The sequence below is a fragment of the Seriola aureovittata genome, chromosome 2, assembly GCF_021018895.1.
Source record: "Seriola aureovittata isolate HTS-2021-v1 ecotype China chromosome 2, ASM2101889v1, whole genome shotgun sequence".
NCBI lineage: Eukaryota > Metazoa > Chordata > Actinopteri > Carangiformes > Carangidae > Seriola > Seriola aureovittata.
The window spans coordinates 13,590,751-13,615,495 of record NC_079365.1 but is presented as its reverse complement, the minus strand read 5'-3'; the positions used below and the strand labels follow the sequence as shown (position 1 = coordinate 13,615,495).

General features: G+C 36.9%; 1 protein-coding gene across 17 annotated transcripts; it reads right to left on the bottom strand.

Annotated features, from left to right (window-relative positions):
* Positions 1-1,690: 1,690 nt before the first annotated feature.
* Positions 1,691-23,820, bottom strand: znf740a (zinc finger protein 740a). 17 transcript variants are annotated; one of them, XM_056398678.1, is made up of 21 exons: positions 23,281-23,818; positions 20,414-20,576; positions 20,016-20,198; positions 19,260-19,406; positions 18,487-18,607; positions 18,156-18,239; positions 16,410-16,493; positions 14,796-14,879; positions 14,195-14,278; positions 13,627-13,710; positions 13,167-13,250; positions 12,382-12,465; positions 10,385-10,468; positions 9,929-10,012; positions 9,474-9,557; positions 8,924-9,007; positions 8,021-8,104; positions 7,491-7,574; positions 5,933-6,016; positions 5,402-5,520; positions 1,691-5,187 (listed from the first exon to the last, which is right to left on the bottom strand). In XM_056398678.1, the coding sequence occupies exons 2-21, from the start codon at positions 20,456-20,458 to the stop codon at positions 5,014-5,016; spliced, it is 1,965 nt and encodes a 654-aa protein (XP_056254653.1). In that variant the 5' UTR covers positions 20,459-20,576; positions 23,281-23,818; the 3' UTR covers positions 1,691-5,013. The 17 variants fall into 17 exon arrangements, with proteins under 17 accessions (XP_056254653.1, XP_056254661.1, XP_056254666.1 ...); XM_056398686.1 differs by lacking the exon at positions 23,281-23,818 and adding an exon at positions 22,932-23,170; XM_056398691.1 differs by lacking the exon at positions 20,414-20,576 and having other exon boundaries at positions 23,281-23,820.
* Positions 23,821-24,745: the final 925 nt, after the last annotated feature.

Here is a 24,745-nt window from a genome sequence, read left to right as displayed (position 1 = left end):
TAGCACCTGGGTGTCAGGTTTAGTCCAGAGCAGCATTTCCTTTGATATTGTTGATATTGGAGGTCTTTAATGCTTTTTAATTTAAAAGTAGGAATCTGAGTTAGCATTTATCTGTGAAGTGAAAGTGAAAGGGATGCGTTAGTGCTACACTGAACATACCTGGCCGCAGGTGTAATCCATTTAAAATAGTTCACTCATGCATGTAAAATATTTGCATGTCAGGCCTTTGTTTTGAATTTGAGTGGCTGAAGCAGGATTTAAAGAGGAAGTAAAAACAGAAAACCTCATCTATCTATATGATGCCTTTACTTTCTACTTACAGCACCAGTCAAAAGTTTGGACACACCTACCCATTCATAGTTTTTTCTTTATTTTGATTATTTTCTACATTGTAGAACAATACTTAAGACATCAGACCTGTGAAATAACACATATGGAATTATGTAGTAAACAAAAAAGTGTAAAAAAAAAAAAAAAAGGTTGTATTTTAAATTAGCCACCATTTACCTTGATGACAGCTTTTCATAAGATGGCATTAGCTTAATCAGCTTCATGGTAGTCACCTGGAATGCTTTTCAATTAACAGGTGCGCCTTGTCAAAAGTTAATTAGTAGAATATCTTGCCTTAATGCATTTGAGACCATCAGCTGTGTTGTGTCGTGGTTGGTATACAGTCAATAGACAGTCCATCATTAAGACATGACGGTCAGTCAGTCTGGAAAATGCTGCAGAGGATAAGTTCATTAGAGTTTCCAACCTCAAAAGTCACTTATTACGCAGCTCTTCAGATTAGAGCCTACGTAAATGCTTCAGAGTTCAAGTAGCAAAAACATTTCAACATCAACTGTTTGGAGGAGACTGCATGGTCTGCTGCAAAGAAACCACTACTGAGGGAAGCCAATAAGGTGAGAATTGCTTGGGCCAAGAAACCCAAGGGATGTACATTAGACCAGTGGCAATCAGTACTTTGGTCTAATGAGTCCAAATTTAAGATTTTTGGTTCCAACTACCATGTCTTTGTGAGATGCAGAAAAGGGGAACAGATGGTATTTACATGCGGTTCCCACCGCGAAGCACGGAGGAGGTTTGATGCTGTTGATTTATTCAAAATGGAAAGCACACTAAACCAACATCACTACCACAGCATTCTGCAGCGACATGCCATCCCATCTGGTTTGTGCCTAGTGGGAACATCATTTGTTCTTCAACAGGACAATGACCCAAAACACATCTCTAGGCCATGTAAAGCCTGTTCAGATGACCTGGCCTCCACAATCACCCGCCCTAAACCCAAAATTAAAATGGTTTGGAATGAGTTGGATGACAGTGAAAGAAGAGCAGCCAAATGCTCAACATATATGGGAACTCCTTCAAGACTTTGAAACCATTCCAGGTGACTAGCTCATGAAGATGTTTGAGAGAATGGCAAGAGTGTGCAAAGCTGTCATCAAAGCAAAAGGTGGATACTTTGAAGAATCTAAGATCTAAAACATTTGTCTACACTTTTTTTTGTTTACTACATAATTCCATGTGTTATTTCATAGTTTTGATGTCTTCAGCATCGTTCTACAATGTAGAAAAAGAAAAACCATTGAATTAGAAGGTGTCTCTCAACTTTTGACTGGTACTGTGAGTGTCTGAATTGAAAAACATCAAAATCAAGTCAACACATCCAGTGAGCATACAGAAGTCCTTTACAAAGTATTTTATTTCAGCATAATAGTAAGAAGCCTCTCCTCTGATTTTCATACAGTTGAAACTAATTGGATCACAAGGGTACATATTAGTTAGCCCATTTTACAATAATCATTGTAACATTTTTTTAGGAAGTTATTCTTAAGCACTCATTTTCCTACACAAAATAATCAATATCAAGATCCTATCTTAACTGAGGACCATAACTCTGCATGCAAGACTAATAAAGAAAACAACTAATCTGTGATAGCTACTGTTATGCTGTTGTTCATCTAATACCATTATCAATATAATTTACTACAAATACCAGGGACTTTGTATAAGAAAGAAAACATTTTCCTGTGGTACTACTGCCTCTATTGTTAAAATTACTGAACATACTGGGCTCTCAACTGTACTGATCCAAATTGTTCTGTCCACTTTCTGTGTCAAGTTGAGGAGAAATAGGCTTTGTCTAAAACCTAAAATCTAGTACAGTCTGAAGGAAAAAATATCCATCTCTCTTTTTTGTCTTTTTTTTCCTTTCACTCCAGTGTTTACAATTTTATCAGAATAAAAAAAAAAAAAAAAAAAAAAAGTCCTTGAAACAATCATCAAAATGTGATGAGAAATTCTCAGGCAAATAAATCCTTTGATCTGTCTGAAAAATTAAAACCTCAATCTTATAAACAAATGATCTGAGACTCAAGGATTCTATTGCATTTTAACAATGAGATTGATAATACTAAAAACAATAAATGACAAAAAGGTATTAACAAGTGACGTCAACTATATACTGTATTGCCCTTTAGCCATTATCAGTAATGTGCTCGTGCCAGCAGTATCCCTTCCACAGATTTGGAATAGTGTTTCCAGAGCAAGTTAATGCATTTCTCAAACTTGGCCCCTTTGCTGCCACTGGGTTTTACTTTACCCTTCCAAGTCACTTAAAACTGAATCCCCTCTTGGTTCACACTGCTTTGTCTTGATATCAATGGACCATTTAAAGAAAATCTTCCCATAATACTTTTGGTTAAAACAAACAAAAAAAAAAATCTATTAACTCAGTAATCTGCAACTTGTTCGTATCAAACACAAACATCATTTCATCCTACAAATCAAAGACTGGATAAAGCACTCAGGGTTTCCATCTCAGTCTTCCATCAGTCTTATCTAGACATTTAAATTAAAAAACAAATTCTCTCTCAGCTCAGTGTGATTCAAATCAGACTGCCCTGAAATCACCCTTGATGGTTTTCAGCCATCTGTTACTCACTGTGGCTTCAAAGAACAGCTGTAATGTCTTGATATGCACACGTATGTTCGGCCTTGTAAACTAATCCTCCCACCCAGCACTGATTTCTGGGTTAAACAGCACGGTTAAGACAGAGCCATCACCAACTCAACAGTCACAGAAAGGATCAAGTTTGAGAAATCCTTCAACAGGGAGCACAGTGGCTCTTATCAACTGCCTCTCTGCTGTCCGACCAAAGTCAAAGACTTCCACACAATACGATCAAAGTTCATCATAGGTAAAAGAAATCGTTCGTTACAATATCATTTAGTACTACAATGATTATTATTTGTGTATCCGCACTTACTTAAGGCTAAACCCAATGACATGACAGACATCCATTATTACACACCAACCACATAATATTTGGATAAAAAGGCAATTGTTAGTGTGAAGCAGAATCAAGCAAGTGCTGATTCTGCTATGGCCTGTGACCGGCCAAAGCACTGCAGTGGGAAACAATTTAGCACTACTGACTTCTCACAAGGACTGTCCAACTCTCAGGGGCTCCTTTTAAGATTATATACGGTGTTATAATGTTATCAGTAACAATGACCCAAAATATTCATTGCCATTATAAAGACAACCTCTCTCGACAGGAGAACACATTAGTCTGTTTTAACACCACTAAAGCCATCAACTCTGTGTAACCTTGACAGCTTTAGGATAAAAAAAAAAAAAAACATGATGATGAAAGGCTGTCTCGTCTTAGTAAATACATCTGATCCACAATAATAAACAGTTGAGAAAAAGGCAAATGAAAAAAGAAACACACTAAGGCCACAAGATTTTGTATACCCCCACTAATCTCACAATGTGAGAATCTGTACAAACAACATAATGGGACTTCAAGTGGCCAACCTGCACCATTTTAGACCAGGATCTATGGACAACAGAGACAGTTTTGCGCCAAGTACTGGAGATCTCTGTATATATACTCAAAATATATACAGTGGTAAGTACAATAGCATAACTCAGGAGGAGGACTTGCTAAGGCTGCCACCCTGTGCCATTTCCTGAGTCATCAGTATGTCATACATGACACAGAACACAAGGTACACAGGTGATACTCCTGTGACCCGACCCTTCATGTCTGACACAACTAGTCAACTGCAGGTTGCCCTCTCATGATGATCTCATGAAGTCTTGGAAGTCCTGGTTTACAGTTATGAAGCACTGTCTGATATTACACACTCCAAGTTCCCTCAGGATCTCACTGAAACAATGGCAACAGACCGTATTTGAACCAAATTTCAAATTTTCAGTTTCTTTTTGGCCCATTTTGTTCATATCAAAAAAAAAAAAAAAAAAAAAAAAAAATCACCACTCAAGTCCCATAGCGAAATAATAATAATCATTTTCAATTATGTACACAAAGTAATCCTTAAAACTGTACCTCCTATATTGATGAAGTCAGGGAAATTTTGTTTGAGTCATATTTAGACCAGATACTGCTTTCAGTGAAATGTCTTAATGCTAAACGTTATGTTAGCTGCAAAGGCAAGCAAGATCTGGTCGACATGAGAGGTCAACAGAGTGGTTTCCTTACTTTACCTTGAAGGAAAGTTCAGTTTTATCAATTTTGCCCTAAGTGACAATCCTTGTGTGTCAAAATTGGCCACATAGGAAAAATCAGAAAGAAGCTCAAATACTTTTCCTCACCACTTCATCCCATTTTGTTGCTAACACGTCAGGATAAACAATACCCACTGCCCTTCCCGAGTACCACCAAATGCAGATATATTTCAACAATAATAAAAACCTTTTTCTTTTTGCAAAAATCAAATAGATTAAGTACAAAACAGGACCACTGTTCATCACAGAAAAGTCTCGTCTTTTAAAAAAACAGGGAAGAAAAAGGAAACACAGTAAAAAGTCAACAAAACAAAAACACAAATGTCCCTCTGTCATTAGTAATCCCAAGACTGGAGCTGCAAGATCAGTCTGTGCTAGAGTGTGGCGCCACTAAGCACAGAGCTGAGAAGAAGAAACCCTGTGGCTTGTCCCGTCTCTGGTGGGGTTGTAGATGTAGGGAAGGTGGAATGTCAGACCGCCAGCCGGCCTGGAGGGGGATGCAGGGGACTCCAGGTTGGAGGTGCGGGTGGGGGCTCTTGGGGATATGGGCGTGGTTCGCAGCATGGCTGGTTCTCTACTTTGGCTACACTGCGACCCTGGCACAACCGCCGATGCCGCAACAGCCGGTCTGTCCGAGAAAAGTTCTTTGAAACACAAATTGGACATGGTTAATAATTAAGGCACATATGGGGGTTAATGTTTAAATAGCATTCAGACCAGTCTATTTTAAAATATTAAGATATCAATCATATTGTAAATTTCATACATCCAAGTCTAACAAAGACCAAATTTAAACAATACATAAATACCATAAATGTCAAATTAGATTCTATTTGCTTAGTGTCGGTTCATACATACCTGCTGGCACCGTTCACACTGATAAGGCTTCTCCCCACTATGGACACGCTTGTGTCTCTCAAGATGGTAGCGCTGGATAAACCTCATATCACACATGTCACAAGCAAATGGCTTCTCTCCTACAAGAGCACACAAATACACAGTCAATGCATCAATTTTAGAGTCTCGTACTAACAAATAGCGTGCAACTTTCACTTGTTAATTTTTCTTTGCAGACTAAATTTCCAACAGTTACAAAAAGTTGGAAAACACTGCCCTATAAGTAAATTTTAACAGTTTACTTTCAGCAAATGGATATTCTAAAAGGCCTCGTCATCAACTCATTATGTGTAGATCAGAGTGGAATTTCTTGTTTTCATGGCCCAGATCTACGCAACATAGAGGCCCCAAAAACTGGGGCAAGTATTTTGAGGCTGGTTCAACATCCCATCAAATGACTTGACAATCCAAACTCGAGTTTGTTGTGACCCCGTTATGTTGCAAGCGCCAGAGCCTCTTTCAGTAATAAGGGTACGGTAAAGGAACGCATACCCGTATGAGTGAGGCTGTGTCTCTCCAGGTGGTTACGCTGAATAAACCTCATGTCACACATGGAACAAGCATACGGCTTCACCCCTACACACACAGAGCAATATATTAGCCCTACCACCCACATGTGCAATACATACAACCTTCAAGCTCAAGCTAACACTAAAACACTGGCAGAAATATAAACTCATTCTAATTTTAAATATGTGATGTGCATTTCCTTTTTTTTTTTTTTTTTTTTTTAGAAAATATGTTCAAATGTTCAGACATGCATCTAAAAATACAGTTGTGTTTAATGTTCTTAACATAATGTGGAGCTTAACATGGCTTCAAAGCAAAAACACCAAGATCTGTCATATGCGCTGTGTGAGATTAACTTATTAAATGACTGTGTTTGGTCTGCATAATCATCAGTAACATCCTCACTTGACAGTGAAATAACCAGACTATTTCAGCATCCTCTCACCTCTGATCTATTATGCCTGTATTTACACCACAAAACTTTAACAAATAGTTAGTCATTGTTTACCATTTTTACTGCAAGGGTTTGAGTTTGACTTTGGACCAGTCCCTGGGTATCAAGTTTACTAAAGCTACTTTTAAGATGCTGTAAAAAGATAAAAATATTCACAAGAGTTTCATTAATACTTGACAAGTTGCCACAATGCAATTAATTTCTGTGTTGATCTGCAAAAAAAGAAAAGAAAAAAAAAGTCCTTTCACAATGATTAATAAATGACAGTCGTACACGGCCTGTTTTTTTTTTTACTAGGGTTGGGTTTAAAGAGCCAGTTCTGATTCCAAATTTAGACGAAAAACTATGAAATTGTTGTGCTTTTCAGTTGTGCTTATTTATGACATATGACTGTCAGCCGAAAATATATTTTTACTTTCAACATATTTTTGACTCACTACTTGCTTTTGTTTTTTTTTTTATTACTAAGAATTATACCAAGAATTGCAGCCAGGACTTGGACCAGAAATCCCAAATGGAACTGGAGTCAGGTTCATTAACATCAAACTCTAGCTAAAGGGCAACATACTCCTGTGCTTCACATTTTAGTTCTCATACTACCCCCCAGTATTACTGATACACATAGAATAAAAATCAACTCAAAAGGCTGGTAAACAAGGCCTGATCAAAAATAAACAGCATCTAACCAAACAGACTAACTGTAAATCTAAATTGCCCTTTAGGATTCTCACCAACACCATCTGGATCATCTGGATCAAGATAGAATTAAAAGTTAAAGGAGAGGGAAGCAGACAGACACATGCTACCTCCATGGCACATGGTGTCTCTAGCTTTCTGCTTATTAGGCATGAGCTTAAACAAGAGTGTGTAAAACACAAGAGGTTGACACTACCTGCTAACAATTCTGGAGGGCAACAATCAGTTTTAGCTAGATAACCTATTTTTAAGTACAGGTTACAGAAATGTGAAATGAAGAGTACTGGTAATTTAAATGTCGTACTAGTAGCAACTAACCTAATACCTAGCACAATTATGAATAAATGGTGATCTGTATAATGTGAGAAGGGTAGGTGCACGGACCCATACCCGTATGAGTGAGGCTGTGTCTTGCCAGGTGGTAACGCTGAACAAACCTCATGTCACACATGGTACAAGCAAAAGGTTTCACACCTAAATGCAAAGCATCAATACATTATTTTCAGGACTTTTAGTTTGTTTCACAATCCATCAATCAGTAATGTAATTTAAACATCTATTTACAATTGATGGGTTGTTAACCACTTTTCTCTAATGTGAAATTTTCGTAAAAAGAATGCATGTCAAGTTTATGTTTTTTAAGTCCAATTAAGAATACATTGAAATATGTTGATCAAATTTCAAATCCACAACTAAACACATCACATGAGCTGATGATGTCACAGCCCTGTATTTATATACATGTAAAGACTTATTTTAATGGTGCATTTACATATATAATGTAGGATAGCCTTGATCAAGAAAAATGTGAGTTACTTTTACAGAATAATAATAATTGCCTCAGACAGCTGACTCTGTATCTAACATAATGTAAGTACAGTCTGATCTCAGTGACATGGGTAAGGTGGGCGGACGCATACCCATATGAGTGAGGCTGTGTCTCGCCAGGTGGTAGCGCTGAAAAAACCTCTTGTCACACATGGTGCAAGCATAAGGTTTCACACCTAAATGCAAAGTAGCAATATTATATTACTTTACCTCACTTTCCATTCTTTACCATAAATACCTAAGCTATTGGTTATTAACCACACATTTGCAAATTCATGCAAAAAACAAAACGATATGTCCAATGTTTCTTTAATGTAACACATTTAGCAACAAAGGCAACTACAACTGACCATTTTAGCTATATCACCAATCAAAATGATTAGCCATCTGTATCCTAAAGAGTACCAATTACAGTCGGGGAGCACTGCAATCATTACCTTTACACTATGTCAGTCAAGTTAATAGCCTGTTAACTATAGAGGATTTAAATCATCATTAATAACCAACCAAGCATTTTGCTTAATCAGTGGCTTTAAAGCACATTTCAATGTGCAAACAAAATGTCAGCAAACATTTCAGGTAAATGAAGATTGCCCACTAAAAAAAGCTTTTCTGAAAAGCTATTTCTAAGCATTGCGGTAACCATAAATGTAACAGGAGAGTTTAAAAGCACAGGAAGAAGCCGAATGTGTCTGTACTGCTGGGTTTTTTCCAGTCTTTTTTAGTTAATGTTTTTAGAAGGTGCTAAATGTTCTAGAGGACGTCAATTATTTCAAGTAAACTACTTTAACCCACTTAAATTAAAGGTTACAGATGTTTGACAGAGAAAATACTAACTTACTTATTGCTTAAAAGATTCAAACACAACTACTAATTTTGCTCTCTCTAAAATTAAACATCTGAGTTTAAACTGTTGCACTACTGATATTACCACAATAAAGACTATGTAATAATGACCTACAAAATGTGAGAAGGGTAGGTGCACTGACGCATACCCGTATGAGTGAGGCTGTGTCTTGCCAGGTGGTAACGCTGAACAAACCTCATGTCACACATGGTACAAGCAAAAGGTTTCACACCTAAACGCAGAGCATTATGGTATTATTTTCAGACTTTGTAATTTTTGTGTTCACAATCCATCAATAAGCAATACACACCTAATATCTATCCAGAATTGATGGGTTGTTAACCACTTTTTTCTTTTAATTCTTTTGAAGTTCATTTAAAGAAATTAATGCTTGTTTTTAAATAGTTTTTCCTCCAAATCCAATAAAGAATAAATCCAAATGTTTAACCCAATTCCCAAATCCACAACTAAACACATCACATGAGCTGATGATGTTGCAGTCCTGTATTTCTTTACAAGTTAAGACTTGCTTTAATGTTTCTTTTATCACATAATGTAGGGGAGGCCTGATCAAGAAATCGTTCAACTGGTCAGTTTAAAAGAATATTGACAATTGCCTTGGATGACTGACTCTGTATCTAACATAATGTAAGAACAGTCTGATCTCAGTGACATGGGTAAGGTGGGCGGACGCATACCCATATGAGTGAGGCTGTGTCTCGCCAGGTGGTAGCGCTGAAAAAACCTCTTGTCACACATGGTGCAAGCATAAGGTTTCACACCTAAATGCAAAGTAGCAATATTATATTACTTTGCCTCACTTTCCATTTTTTAATTTAGGAATTAATATTTACGCTATTGGTTATTAACCACACAATTGCCAATTCATGCAAAAACACAAAATATAAAAAAAATAAAATTCCTCTAGCCATTTCATAGTGTTGCAGTTACCAACTAACATCAGAACAATAAAACTGAACTGTTATCCTGCTTTACTGATGATAGAGACTAGGAAACCATGTTAAAACTTTACACTGCATACTGACATTTCCTTTAAATGTAACAGGCATATGTCTGAAGTGATCTAACAAAATTCAATGTGCACGCTGATTTCTAACACTGAATGTCATGGGCACGGTGCACGGACCCATACCCGTATGAGTGAGGCTGTGTCTCGCCAGGTGGTAACGCTGAAAAAACTTCATGTCACACATGGTGCAAGCATAAGGTTTCACACCTAAATGCAGAGCATCAAGAAAATTAATTTTGTGTCTCTGCCACCAAAAGAAAATAAATAAATCTGTATTCCCACTTCATAACTGAAGGGCTAAATCTGGGCTAAATTGATATCTGTGGTTAATAACCAATGTCATACCCTAAAATAACTTACAAGGGTACAATATAATAAGTGCTTGTTTCAAAATACAAAATTCCCAGAGATCTAAAATCTATTTACACAACACATGAGATGATGATGTCATCTACTGGCTTTTAACACTTAAAATAATTCTCATCCATCATATGAATACAGATATTTAAGATTAGATCAAGCATTCACATGTTGCAGCATCCTAATCTTGTGACTGGGTTAAGATTGGCTGACGCATACCCATATGAGTGAGGCTGTGTCTCGCCAGGTGGTAGCGTTGAAAAAACCTCTTGTCACACATGGTGCAAGCGTACGGCTTCACCCCTATACACACAAAGTACCAACTTTAGCATTAAAAGACTCAACTGCCAAAAATGATCGATGCTAAACTTTACTAATTGCTTAGTAAAGTTCGGTTGCACTTATCAGCGCTTTGTTTACACTGTAAATTCCAGCATGCTTAAAAAATCTGTTATTCCAATTGGAAATGACATTTTCACATCTGATTGAAGATAACTAACTGCTGAAGGTCTAAGACCAAAGTTTAAATTAGGAAAAATTGAAGGATAATGGAAATATCTCATATAGACTGCAATATTAACTTATCTTCAAACCTAAAAACCTACCAAATCACCAGACAATTTAATGGGCACATTCCAACTACCACAATAGGATGATTTTAAACTATGCCAATAGGAGCTTTGCAACAGATTTGTTCACGTAAAAACTTTTGTCACGCTGATCGCAGAGATTAGACAATTTTAGGCAGTTGGTAAACAGCTATGCACAATACATTAAGATTAGACATTTGTTTACATAGCAACTCTTGTGATTTAACTTTAAATACTGATTTATAGTAACGAAAATGCTCTGAAAACCATATTTATATAAATAACTTATATTTAAAAAAACAAAAAACAAACATTAACTTTGCACTCTCTTCATATTTAAAATTTGTAATGTAAAAACAGACTGACACAACATCTTTACACAAAACCTGCTTTCAAATTGAAAAATCAAACTTAACTATTCATAACAGAGGATTATATGTTATCTTCTTGCCATTACTTTGAATGTGAAATGACACAATGACTAAGCTGAGTCAGTTCTGAATCTGCACGTTTTAATTTTTTTCAGGAAAAAAATCCCCTTGAGAATTTTAGCCTAAATATACTGTGAGCCATATTCACATCAGCTGAAACACGACACAGGGTTTTTTCTCCACTCACAGATTAAGACCCCCATCAGGCCATGTTACCAGCACACACTCCTTAAGTCAGAATTTGATCATCTTTATCCATAGCTATTCTAAAAAGAACAAGAATCTGGGATTTTCCAGGTTATGACACAGACACTGAGTCCAGGGTTAACGCCTGCTTCAGGGTAAACGCCTTCCTTGACTCAGTTTAAGACCCAGCTTTATGGACAGTTAGATCTTCCCTCACACAGCTTTACTAGGTATTATTAATGTGACATGTTCAGATGGGGGGCTGTTACAGATTTCCTACTCTATTTGCCTTCAATAAAAAAAAAAAAAAAGTTTTGTATGAAAATAGAGTAAAGAGATCTTAATGTGTAATTATGTTATTGAGTCTGCAAGCCACAGACACTAGCATTCACTAGAAGGGTCTATTAAAAATGTCCATGTGCTCTTCTAATCCATTACACATTTCATTTACTTATGAGAATCAGGCTGTTTTTTTTAAATTATGTAAGCAAAAAATAGGATTGGTGATTGTGTTACAAAACATATTTAAAAAGTAATATCAATATTTCAAACTCCGTTTTTCACTGGAAAGATTCATTACATGCAGCCACTGGGCTGACCGTACTCGATATGATGTATGTGTCACAGTAGTTTCTAGTTACAGTAAAGCTGAGCCAATTCTTACACAAAAAGTCTGAAATGGAAAGATGTAAGTAATTTAAATCAATTTTGGCTTGCAGACATCTAAAAGCTAACAAAATAGCTAAATAAAACTACAAACTAACATAAAATTGTGTTTTTTGCTTCATGTTCATCATGTCATTTCATTAACAAAGTCTTGGCAAAAGTATTGTTATGTACGTGCTTATGAAGTTCCTTGTAAATGTTACATGAAACGTTAGCACTTGTCAATATAGTGACAGAAAGCAATACAAACTCGAGTTTGAAGCAGCCATGTAAACATTAATGTGTGCGCATGCAGGAGCAAAGACAGGGAGAGAGGGTCAAAGTTCAAACAATGAGGACATACCTGTATGAGTAAGACTGTGTCTCTCCAGTTGGTAACGTTGTATAAACCTCATGTCACACATAGTGCAAGCATACGGCTTCACCCCTAAACAGAGCACAAGAGTGTTAGATGTATTTCAGCACAATGATGAAGTTCACATAATGAAATGCCTTCAGGTTGTTTATAATTGCATGCTTTATTACAGATAAAATTCTTTTTAAGACTTTACACAAAAAAAGAGTCTAAGAACCTGCAGACATCAAGAGTTATGGTGCATCGTTAAGTGGGGAGAAACAGGACTATATGTTGCAGCTCGGACCAGCTTGAGTATTATTCAGTCATCCTGCAAACAAACTGTTTGTGATGGTGAAAAAAAAAAGTTGAAGCTTTTTCAAGTTACCATGTTCAGGATGCACCATTTCACTATTTAGTCAGGCCAAATATTCTTGCCTGATAAAATCTTGAAAAACATTCTTGTTTTCTTGACTTGATTTTAAACTATTGATGCCTGCATTTAGAATACTTTTTAGTGTAATGTGCCTTTAAATGAATATGTAATATAATACATTTATAAACATGCAGTAGTACCATTACAGTGTTAATTAGTAAACAAAGTAGCTGACAGACAGAGTCACTTTCTCAGTGGACAGTTTTCCAACAAAGCCTAAAAAGTCTATTAAACATTTTTTTTGGAAATGGCATAATTATGGTATCATATATAGAGGGGGTTATCAATTAAAAAAAATCATGTGTAGGTTTATATGAAAGGTTTCATAGTGAAAGGGGAACAATTAATTCAAGCATACCAGTATGAGTGAGGCTGTGTCTTGCCAAATGGTAACGCTGGAAGAACCTCATGTCACACATGGAGCAAGCGTATGGCTTCACCCCTAAACGCATACAGTACCAAACTTTAGAAAAGAATACTCATGATCTACTATACACAAAATATATCATTTTATATACACTAGTCAGTGTTATGTCATTACAAGGTCTAATGGATATTCATGGCCAACTAGGCAATACATACAAGACATAAAATGTGTCATGTCAACCCTAAAAGCAGTCAGAAAGTACAGTGAGTTTACCAAAAAAAGAAAAGAAAAACCTACAAGTTTAATCTTTCATAGTCAAGAATATTGAGTAGCACAAATTACAAGGTACTTTGTTTCAATATACTCTCACAGGTAGGCCATACCTACGCACAAGGGCAAATATCTACAACCCCTGATACAGTCAAGTGAGAGGGATAAGTAAAACTTATACCCGTATGGGTGAGAGTGTGTCTTGCCAGGTGGTATCTCTGGAAAAATCTCATGTCACACATGGAGCAAGCATATGGCTTCACCCCTGCACACACAGAGCAAAGTATTTTGTAAAAACAACACAATCAACTGAACAGGACACACTCACTTATTTTATGTATCCAGACATGCCAAAAGTAGTGGCACCAACATGATAACACTAAATACATTCCACTAACATTTTCTAATCTGTCCACATACATAAAAAATGTCTTTTAGCTGAACCCAGAACTGCTTTTCAATGCCGAGCCGCGCAGCAAAGACCAACAAAGTATTAAGACTCAAGTCTAGGCATAATTTACTGGCACTGCAGTTAAGTACTAATGAATGAAATGTTGTCCAAAACAGTGCCTTAAAGGGTTAAGGCAAAAACAGAGGCAATCTTCCAGCATGCCCCAACAGTTACAACGGCTTGATGCCTATGAATATTTTAAAAACCAGACTCAAGTCATTCTGTAAACAAGGGACAGATAAACTTCAGTAAACTGGGTATTTGGGCTCTAATGTAACAAAGAAGGGCGAACCCATACCCGTGTGAGTGAGGCTGTGTCTTGCCAAGTGGTAGCGTTGGAAAAATCTCATGTCACACATGGAGCAAGCGTATGGCTTCACCCCTACACACACAAAAAGTATGTAAATATAAGCTAGAAACAGAAAAAAATAAGTTTCAACACATATCCATCAACTCTTCCCTTAGAATAGCTCTTGTTTTGCTTCTACAAATTATACCATCAGCCTGAGAAACAAATGCTTGTTTTGCAGGATGGGGGCTTGTGACCATGAGTGAGTGGGTCATTTCAGTTAGATAAATGTATTTTTAAAAATTAGGAGTGGCAAAGAAATAGCGCAGAATAAAGTAGAGCATTCAGCAGGGAAAAGCTGAAGTTGTGTAATATTCAGATGCTCCACTATGTATGCATGTATTTACATCAAGCGCTAAAAAAGATAAGTTTTAGATTTTACCATCTTAATACATGTCTGGATACATCTCGGTGTTCATGAAATTGTGAATATTTGAAGCTGTTAGTCATTTTAAACACCCTAAATCTTGGTTTACACTGCAATGAGTTCAAAAGTTAAGGTAATTCTAAAACACCACAACCTAATAAGCTAGGGTAAGCAGACCCATACCAGTATGAGTGAGGCTGTGTCTTGCCAGATGGTAACGTTGGAAGAACCTCATGTCACACATGGAGCAAGCGTACGGCTTCACCCCTACATACACAAAGTATCGACATATTAGCTAAGACGGAATATTTTAGGGAAGCATCATTCACAGGCATTAAACCACTGGGACCGGGCAGACATTACACATTCTAGTCAAGCTTCATGCAAAGGGGTTATTTGTTTCACTTCTAATTAGCAAAGTGTCTTCTGTTATGGGGAGAATTCATTTTCAAATCATCCAGAACACATCATGAAACAAAGCAGCAACAGGATATAAGCTAAGCACGTTTAAAACAAAACATACAAGTCAGCATCAAGACGGTGATCATACTGGCCAGCTGAAGCAGAAACATTAGCACACTTCTCCACCGTTCACTACTACAAATAATTCAGTCGAGCTCGTTTGTTGCAACTTACTGCAAGTTAAAAATGGTTTAACAACAATATAGCATATTAAATTTATGGTGGCAGGAAAGTGTATGTTGCGTTTAAGTGTTACAAGTGTGCTTGTTTTCTAGCACTCCTCAAGAACAACTTTCAAAAGCTTCCAATCTGATCTCCGCCATAATTTTACAGCAGAAGCATCTGCACAAGCAATTGCGCAACTAATAAAAATCTTAATTTAAAAAGGTAGAAAATTACAGCTTAGAAACGTGAGTTGTGCAGCCATTAGTCTGTATGTCAAGTAAGTGTGGACATCAAAGGACTATTCCCATAATATACCATGGCCTGAGTGAATCAGCTACTTCAACATGACTGGTTTGTGCAGAAGGGCATTAACACAAACTGTTGCCCACGATAAAACATTTGCTTAAAATAAATGATAACTTTTTTTGCTAATTTAACTTTCTGTTAAAGACAGCAGTGTTTTCCAAACAACAAAGTGAACTAGTTTCCCGGAGATTAGATCTTTAATTCTTCGGCTCTTCTACCATGATAAAAGTAGTAGTTACAGATTGTTTAGAAAATAAATAATAGGGGAAAAAAAGCCAGAATAAATTGTGTTGCACAGCAATGGTACAAGAGGGATAATACACTTTGAAGGGTCCACAGGAGCAATTTGAGTTTATAACAGGTGTTTACTTGTATCTACTCATAAAGTGTACTACAATAAAATGGCCTATTGTTTGACATGTTCAATAACTGGCCATTCAGTGTGATAGAGATGTTGAGTCAACCCTGTAGTAATTCTGGAGGCTATTGTCTCATCTATTGTTTTATTAAACTGCAAAAAACCTGTGCTGAGGAAAAGGTAGCGTAAAGTGGATGCAAAGTATGAACCCCTGCATCAGTCACTGGTTTGATTTTGTACACTCCAAACCAAGGACCCCTTAAAATTCGATATGCAAAGTGTAATTCTAAAAAACTGTTAAAAATTCTGTTGAGTACTTAATACAGGTCAGTTATCAGTCCAAAGTTTATCGTTAAATTTTTTGTATGCTGCTTATGTATTTCAGACTGTAAAAGGTTTTGTTCCCAAGCATCTCTTGAATTTGAATAAGAAATATTGATATATTGAGAATTCCTGATTAAATAAAGTTTCATAATTTGAACTGGGTACGGTAAATGGACGCATACCCGTATGAGTGAGTCTGTGTCTCTCCAGGTGGTAACGCTGGAAAAACCTCATGTCACACATGGAACAAGCGTACGGCTTCACCCCTACACACACAGAGCATAAAATTATTAGCTATTCAGTCTATTAAATAAATGAGAATATAACCAAAAAAACAAAACAAAACAAAAAAAACAAAACACAAAAAAACAGAAAGAACATATGCTCTGTTGCCAAAAAGAGCGACTGCTTACTCAAGCTACTGAGATATTGGAACAATGTAATATATATATATATATATATACATACATGTGTATATATAAACCATGCCAACTTAGTTAGGTAGATCTGGTCAACATTAGTTTACTACTGAAGCATTTCCTTTTATGAATACTGGGGCAGTAGTAACTGATTTGGAAAAACGAGGTTGGAAGTTGACTTACCCACAGTGAACACTTCTTAAACAATGAAAAACAAAAATTTTTGTGTGAAATGGTGCAACGCAAATATTGACACTATGCATAAATGTTTCTCAATAAACTTCTCAGTTTTCATTTTACATAAACAATTAAGAACATAGTCCTTTGATGTCCATGCAATTATTTTCACTGACAAAGTAATCATTACATAGAAAAATTATGATACATAAATAAATAAATCTTGCATTTTTCCCTGCGGCCTGTGCTTTGAGGCTTTCACATACATATATTGGGGTCCACAAGTCTGAGTCCACTTTGAAGTCCACTATCAAAAAGTCTTTTTTAGAGAACTCTTTGTTGTCTTCATTTATCCATATAATAGAAATAATTTGTTCTACTCAGTTGCCTCAAGAATATCTTATTTAAATCTGCTAAAAAAAAAATTTTAAGGTCTAAGAAATGCAAACAGAAAAGTCTCAAAAATCTGAACATTCAAATAGCAGTAGTAGTAGTATTCTTTGTAACACATAGTCATAACTATTTTGGTCTTTTGACAAAGAACACCATATGTTGATAAAATTAATATGGTCGCCTATGTGTAGCTACGACCTGCTCCTAAAATGAATGTTTCAATAGAAGTGGTTGTCAGATGGCTGAATAGCGTGGGTGGTCAGACGTGGTCTCATGTACTTGACAGGAAGTTTAAAGTGACAGGATCCAACAGCAACTGCATCAACAATACAAATCCAAATGAACAAAGAAACTACTACTTCACTTGTCAAAACAATCATTTTAACAACAAAACAAGTTGCAATGATGAGCCAAATATGGGCATAACCCAAACAATATCAACATTTTACAGACAAATCAAAGTTTGAAATTGCAATGAGAGTTTATGACAATCACAACAAAGGCTAATTTCCAACATCTCTGGGATCCTCTAAAATAGTGATAAAATAATGGGAATTCTCAAATCTTGCAAACATTTCTACAACTGGTGCCAGACAGTATTGAATCTATGGTTATGGCAAATAATGGACATCTAAAATGGAAAAAACATCTGATCATAAATGATAAAACAACATGAGTTTTTAATAGTGGACTCGGGACTATTGGACCACACTGTTTTAAGTACTATATGTAAATTTTTCTGGTGTTGGGGAACAAACATTTGTAAGACAAATACTGTGCATTATATTTTGGGCTGAACAGATTTTGGGGGGGGGTGGCTTTGTTGGAAATTACTGTCCACAGACAAAATGAACCCTGAGCATCTGTCCATTGATTGAAGTGACAGACTACAGAGGTAGTCAGATTTATGCAATATGGGTACGGTTAAGGGACGCATACCCGTGTGAATGAGGCTGTGTCTCTCCAGGTGGTAACGCTGAATAAACCTCATGTCACATACGGCACAAGCATACGGCTTCTCCCCTAAACCGAAGAGCACCAGTTTTAGTTAAAGTCCCCACAGATACCACCGATTAGCTGTGAGGCAAAAGCTATTACCAAACAAGGTTTTTAAGCAGGCCATTGCAAAACCTTACAGTTGCTGCACACTCCCAAATTCAATCCAACTCAAGCTCTCAGGGACTCTTTCAACAAATGATTCATGTATTCAGGCATTAAAAGCTGTTTAGGCTTAACTGTAAACTTGAGTTGTTCCAAGCATGACCCATACCTGTATGAATGAGGATATGTCTCTTCAGGTGGTATCCACTTCTAAAAGCTCCGTAACAGTGATCACAAATAAAGTTTTTCTGCACTTTGGATGATGGACCATTCTCATCTCCACCTGTGCCCTAAGGATGACATTAAAGAATAATGGTTCACCATTTGTTTCAAACTACACCATGATAATACATAATAATATAAATAAACAATGAAACAATACTACATTTTTCACACATACCCATCCAACTGTTAAGGATCTGATGCAAATGTAAAAATACCTCTGAAATTTAATTATTATAGGGTTATGGCTATTTATTTTGTGTCTATTTTTTTTTTAAATGTTTTATCATTTCTAAAACCCTAACTGTCTGGTATAAATAAGCAATACCCCAAAGTTTTCTCTGCTTTTTCACTAAATGTAATTTACATCTGAATTGAAAAATACCCCACAATCCCTTCCAATGGCCTAATGCCCTCATGTTACTGCTCCCCCTGTTATGCACACAACTGCAGTTATTGTGCTCCGCTTCACTCTGCTCCCCTCCCCCTCTTTCCTCTCTAGAGATCCTCCACCCCCTCCACATCTTCCCTGAACTCCTCCCCCCACCCCCACACAAACAAAATGTGCACACATGAAAGCTCCAAGTCAGGCAGACTTGAATATTGTTGAATACTTTCACAAAAATATGTTTAAGCAAGTAAAGACATATTTTTTGTAATAAGGCAAAATAAACATGCACTGCAAAGAGCATTCCCCATTTAGCAAGCACAGCCACTGACCTTCCCTCCCCTTCCTTCTTGTTCTCTCACTTTACAGGGCGTCACTGACTTCCTGTTCTTTTTTTTCTGCTGCATGTCCTCGTTGGCCCTCATCTCCTTCTCATCCAGCAGGCGGGGAGCTTGGAATTCACCTTCCTTCCGGATAAGCTACAAAGACAGAAAAAGTCAATTATTTTCTAATTTCAGAACGATTACACTTTAAAACTAAAAACACAATATCTGAATATGACTAAAATGAAGTGATAAACTGAACCTCAATTATGTGCATTTTTTGCCACTGTCAGTCGGAGTGGATGAGTGGTCTTGATTTCAGTAAAAACCAACACATGATTTAAAACAACTGGGACCATTTCCATATACTGTGCTGGTTAGGGCAAGATTTTGTCATCTTTTCAAGATTTTGAGACAAATCCTAAGTTTAATGTACTAGAAAGCTGTACTCAGGTATAAGGACAATCAGCTACATGGAACTTCTAAAACTGTAACTATCTGCCCTGATGTACAACTTTGTATTTACGTACTTATAGTACTAAATACTACATATTTATGACAACTCATTTTACAATATATTCTATAATCAAGAAATGGTTATTGTTTTAAAGTTGAGTGAACCATCATGATTACATTCAGAGGGAAAATCCTTCCACAGTTTAATTTTCAATTTCTTAAAGCTAATAGTTTACACTCTTCACAAATTTTAATGCACAGCATAAAACAGCCCAGTTTCCACTCTGCATTTCCTAAGGGGGTTCTAACCAGGGGTGGACAGCTCATTCCAGAAGGGAGGATCATATGGCTCTGGGGAGCACGGTCAGGTCCCTCTCTCTGCGGTGGTCCATGGCCAAGTGGAGCCATCATTTTTTTGGGCGGAGCAGCCATGGAGCTGGCCTGCATCAGGGCCATACTGGAGAGGACAGCTTCGCAGCCAAGCAGCCCCGCCTGCAAAAAAAATAAAAAAAAACAGGACAACAACAACACATTAACACCTGTATCAAACATTTAAAAATAGTCTGCAATATGAAATTATCTGCATCTAAGACAATACTGCCAGTCACATGGCAATTACCAAGCTACTCAATCAACGACAACATCCTGAGTGACACAAGACTGCAAGTTAAGTTATTTGTAACCACTTTGGTGTTCTCAAAACAAACCCATTTCATATGGTCGCGGACTGAGCTGCTGGGCAGATGTGACATTGCTGTGGTGTATGTGAGCGCAGGGACAGGGGTGGGGACAAGGTCATCCAGAGATCCGTCAGTCAGGATGGTCGGGCTGGTGGGAAGCCACACCCACCTCACTCATCTAGCATTAAAACTGAGGAAGAGGAGGATGTGGATGAAACAGACAAACATTAAACTCCATCAACTCCAATTGGGATGGTAATTTTTTACAATGACATTTAAACATCACAAAATATAACACACAAAAATATTCTTCATTTATACAAATAATGATGTAAGAAGATTTAGCTTTTTTTGTTGACAGAAATTAGCCAGTATACTTACCTATAAAAACGGACAACTATAGTTTACTCGCCGTGGTCAATATTTGATAAATTATATTTTATAATTCCTTTGTAGCTATGTTTTTTCTATTTTAGAACTACCCTAGTTGACTATAGCAGGCAACTGATGGACTTACTCAATCCTTCGCTTCTGAATAGTCCTCACACATGAAAAAAAAAATCTGCTCATAACCATGGTGTGATTGGGACTATAGCTGGATATCACATCTGTTTCACCACTGGGTGACACAGAGGAAAAAGATTATTAAATAAAAAAAATTTTTTTAATTAAATAAACATAAATAACATTATCTTGTTAGGTATGATGCTGATATGCGTCACCCTCAAGTGTTTAAAAAACCAATCTGGGAAAATCTATTTATTTATTTTACAATTTTAATAATTTTGATTGTAATTCTGCTTATTGGTTTCCGCCTTTTCCTAAATTCTTGACATATTATTTTGGTGAGGAAAAAACAACCTATGTTGAAAACAGTAAACACAATTTTCTACAGTGGCTTTAAGTTGAATGTCAATTATGTTGGTTTGGGAGCATCATGGACATCAAAAACAGTCCAGTCATATAATGCTTTTCAGAAAGTGATGTTGTTTTGCCGTATCACTATTGTGTTTTTTGGGGGCTCATGGTTTGAAGTGCTAGCTGTGGTCCACTGTTGAAAAGTATACACTTGCAGCGCTGAAAGCATAACAACTGAAGAAGATGGAAGCAGAATCCAACTTTGCTTACAGGAATCACTAACCAAATTTCCTCTTGTTTTTGATACCAAACCTTGACCAATAAAGGTAACTCATTTTTCCTCCAGCCCTATATTATATTATTACTATTTTAGATGCTATTAGCTACCTAGCCACCACTGATGCAAGTCTACGTGTTTGTACAGCAGAAAGTACAAGCTGGCAATCCAACCACAAAGCACACCTGGATGTTCTGGCCATACACATAGACCTACATAGTGCTTGCAGTATGGAAGGTCTGTTTGTACTCTAACAAGCTTTCAAATTTTGTAAGAAGCTGCAAGGGAATGAGATGATGGAAACAAGTTGAACCATGGGAAGATAGGATTCCATAGAAAACTGGAATCTTCATCATTTGAAAAATCTCAAACCAGACAAATTACAGAATAATGTAATTTTTTGAATATAACTGGTTCAACCAGTATTTTTTTAAACAGAGAGCTTCTAGCACCTCACAATATTCAACTCATTCACAATGTTTAACACACATATCAATTATTTTAATTCTAATTCTGATATAATAAAAGTTGTCTAAAATAGACAACAAAAGTGGAATTCAACATATATGAAAACATAAAAGAGGACTGTTATACAGTAAAACCGTGGATTTTAATTCTTAAACTTGAAGTTTAAAACTGGCCAGTATCGATCAAAACAAAAATTCAAAATGGTTCAACACACAAACAGCTCAATGGGAACGAAATTTGAAAGTATAAACCTGAAGTGAAGTTTCTATGAGTGAGAGTGGTTGGACCACTATATTTACTGTTAAAGGGGAAGGCAAACGCTCGGAAAACTTGGCTGTTAAAACATATATACTTATATACAATACAATAATTCACCAATGCTAATCTGGTACTACGGTTTTGACATGGGGTTTGTTAGCGTGTTACAAAGAGGCCGTTAATCTAGCGCTAATCAAAGGTGCATTGCTCGATCTGAAGGCAGCTTTTCCAGGTTAAACTTATGCATTGACTCCGTTTGATCTTTTGTCAGACTGTAGCACAAGTTGACTGTGCCATCGTAAAAGTGAACAGTAGCCCGATGAAAGCAAGGCTACAGTGTTTTCGCCAGTGGCGTTTGTTAGCCAGCTAATGTTGCTAGGAAAATAGACAGCAAGCGCTAACATGGGCTAACGCTAATTAAAATACTCCAACACAACCGTCGTATAGTTATTTCAATGGCTGTGATCTTGTTAGTTAATGCAAGAAAAAAGTACCACAATGTTGCTTTGAAAATAAATAAGTAATTTTCAGCGCTGGCTAAACTGGCCTTCACACTACCACCCAACCTAACGTAAGTCTTGCTGATGTTGAACAAGCTGGCTAACACCAGCTAGCCAACAGCTAACTGCTCGCTGGCGCCCTCGCCCACTACAATGTTGGTAATCGAACAATTCTTTCGCCCACCTGGTTATCGGTTTGATCAGGAAATTTACGATGGTATATATCTTGCAGACTGCACCAATTAATCTTCTCGCCATGATACTACTATAAGACACAGCCTCAATTGGTTCAAGACAAGATTGAGCGATAAAGACATTCGTGATGGCCGTCGCTGTGAGAGCCTCCCCCTCCCGATGATTAAGCTAACATTTGTTAGCGAGCTAGCCATGGCTAACATTGACGCTGTAATATTGAATAAATCTATTTGCTGCGCTTCGCCGAGCATGGATTTTTACACAGAAAATGCAGACAATTGAATGCACAGTCAAAATTCACCGACCATCGAAGAAAAGCGAAGAAAATATATATATACCTTTTAGCTTCACTCGCCCGACGTTTTCAACACCGTCTAGTTTACAAACACAGGAAACGCCACAGGATGTAACCCACTCCCCCACACAGCAGCAAAGCCTCCTCCAGCGAAGAGAAAAGGGTCATCTTCTTCTATCAGCTCCCCGGGAACAGAGAGCGTTTCTTGAAAGGACGGGGAAAAATCTGCTGTTAATCCATTTTTATACTGTTGTAGAGGTTTAACGCCTATTTAATGTTATATCGATATGCTATTGTAGTGGCGCTGGCCTCTCTCAGTTTGCAGCAGACGACGACTGAAGAGACGCAGATGAAGAGGAAGGAGTGAGCACTTAAAATGACAGAAAACAGGGACGTGCACACTATGGATGTGTTAACAGTGGTGGTTACAGTGGGTCAGTCCGCCGCCCCTTTGCCCTAATTGACTGACCAAATTAATATTTTTTTTAACAATATGACAGCTATTATTGCTCTTATTCTTTTAGGATAATTAATACTATGAGAGAGCTTCTGCCAATCTGCCATTTAACGGGGTATGACGTCATTGTTAATTGTGTCAGTATTGATTTATTTATTTATTTTAATGAATTTACTCTGCACTTTGCATTTACATCTTTTCTTCTTTTGTGCGTTATACTTGGTTTACATGTTTGCCTGACACACAAAAAAAACAAAATCTCTTTTTTAAGTTTTCCTCATTAATCAGTTATTAGCATAGGAAATAATTTCTATGGCTCTTGCATTTCAGGAAATCTTCATTTGTGTGATTAGCGATTGCTTAGCCTATGTAAATCCTCATACCCATACTAGGAAACACATCTTGGAGCTCATAACACAATAATGCTGGGCTCCATGTTGACTGTGTTGATGTACACCCACTTGTCTGTTTATGGTACACCTAGCTAAAACTAATGCAGTCTAATACAACAGTCCTGCAATAAATTATATTTTCATGAAGTTAATATCTTCATAATGTTCTGTCTTTATTGAAACTGTGTTAAAACTGTGTTGATGCAACCGTATGAGCATTTTGGAAGCTGGAATTTGTGGTACTGTTGAACTGTATTGCATTATACAGAGAGGTGAGTCAGTTGTTTGGCTTACCCTCATTAGGGGTGAACAAGATAATAGGAACTGTCAACACTACACAGTTCAACAGCACCACAGACTAGCGGCCAAAATGATCATACAGTTGAATCAGCACCTCATTAACACAGTTTCAACAAAAACTGAACATTATGACCATCATGAAGGGAGGATTTATTAAAGGACTGTTTTTATGCATTGAGATTTTGGAATCATATATCTTTTATGAAACTTTTCAATATAGAGAGTCAGTTGGTTTAAATCATGCTAACCCAGTTACTAGGCAACTAACAACAAAAAAAAAGAGTTGGCTCATTCCCTTTTCAAGTGATTGTTCTTCAGCATCGTTTTGACCTGAATGATTTTTAAGTAAAAGGAAATAT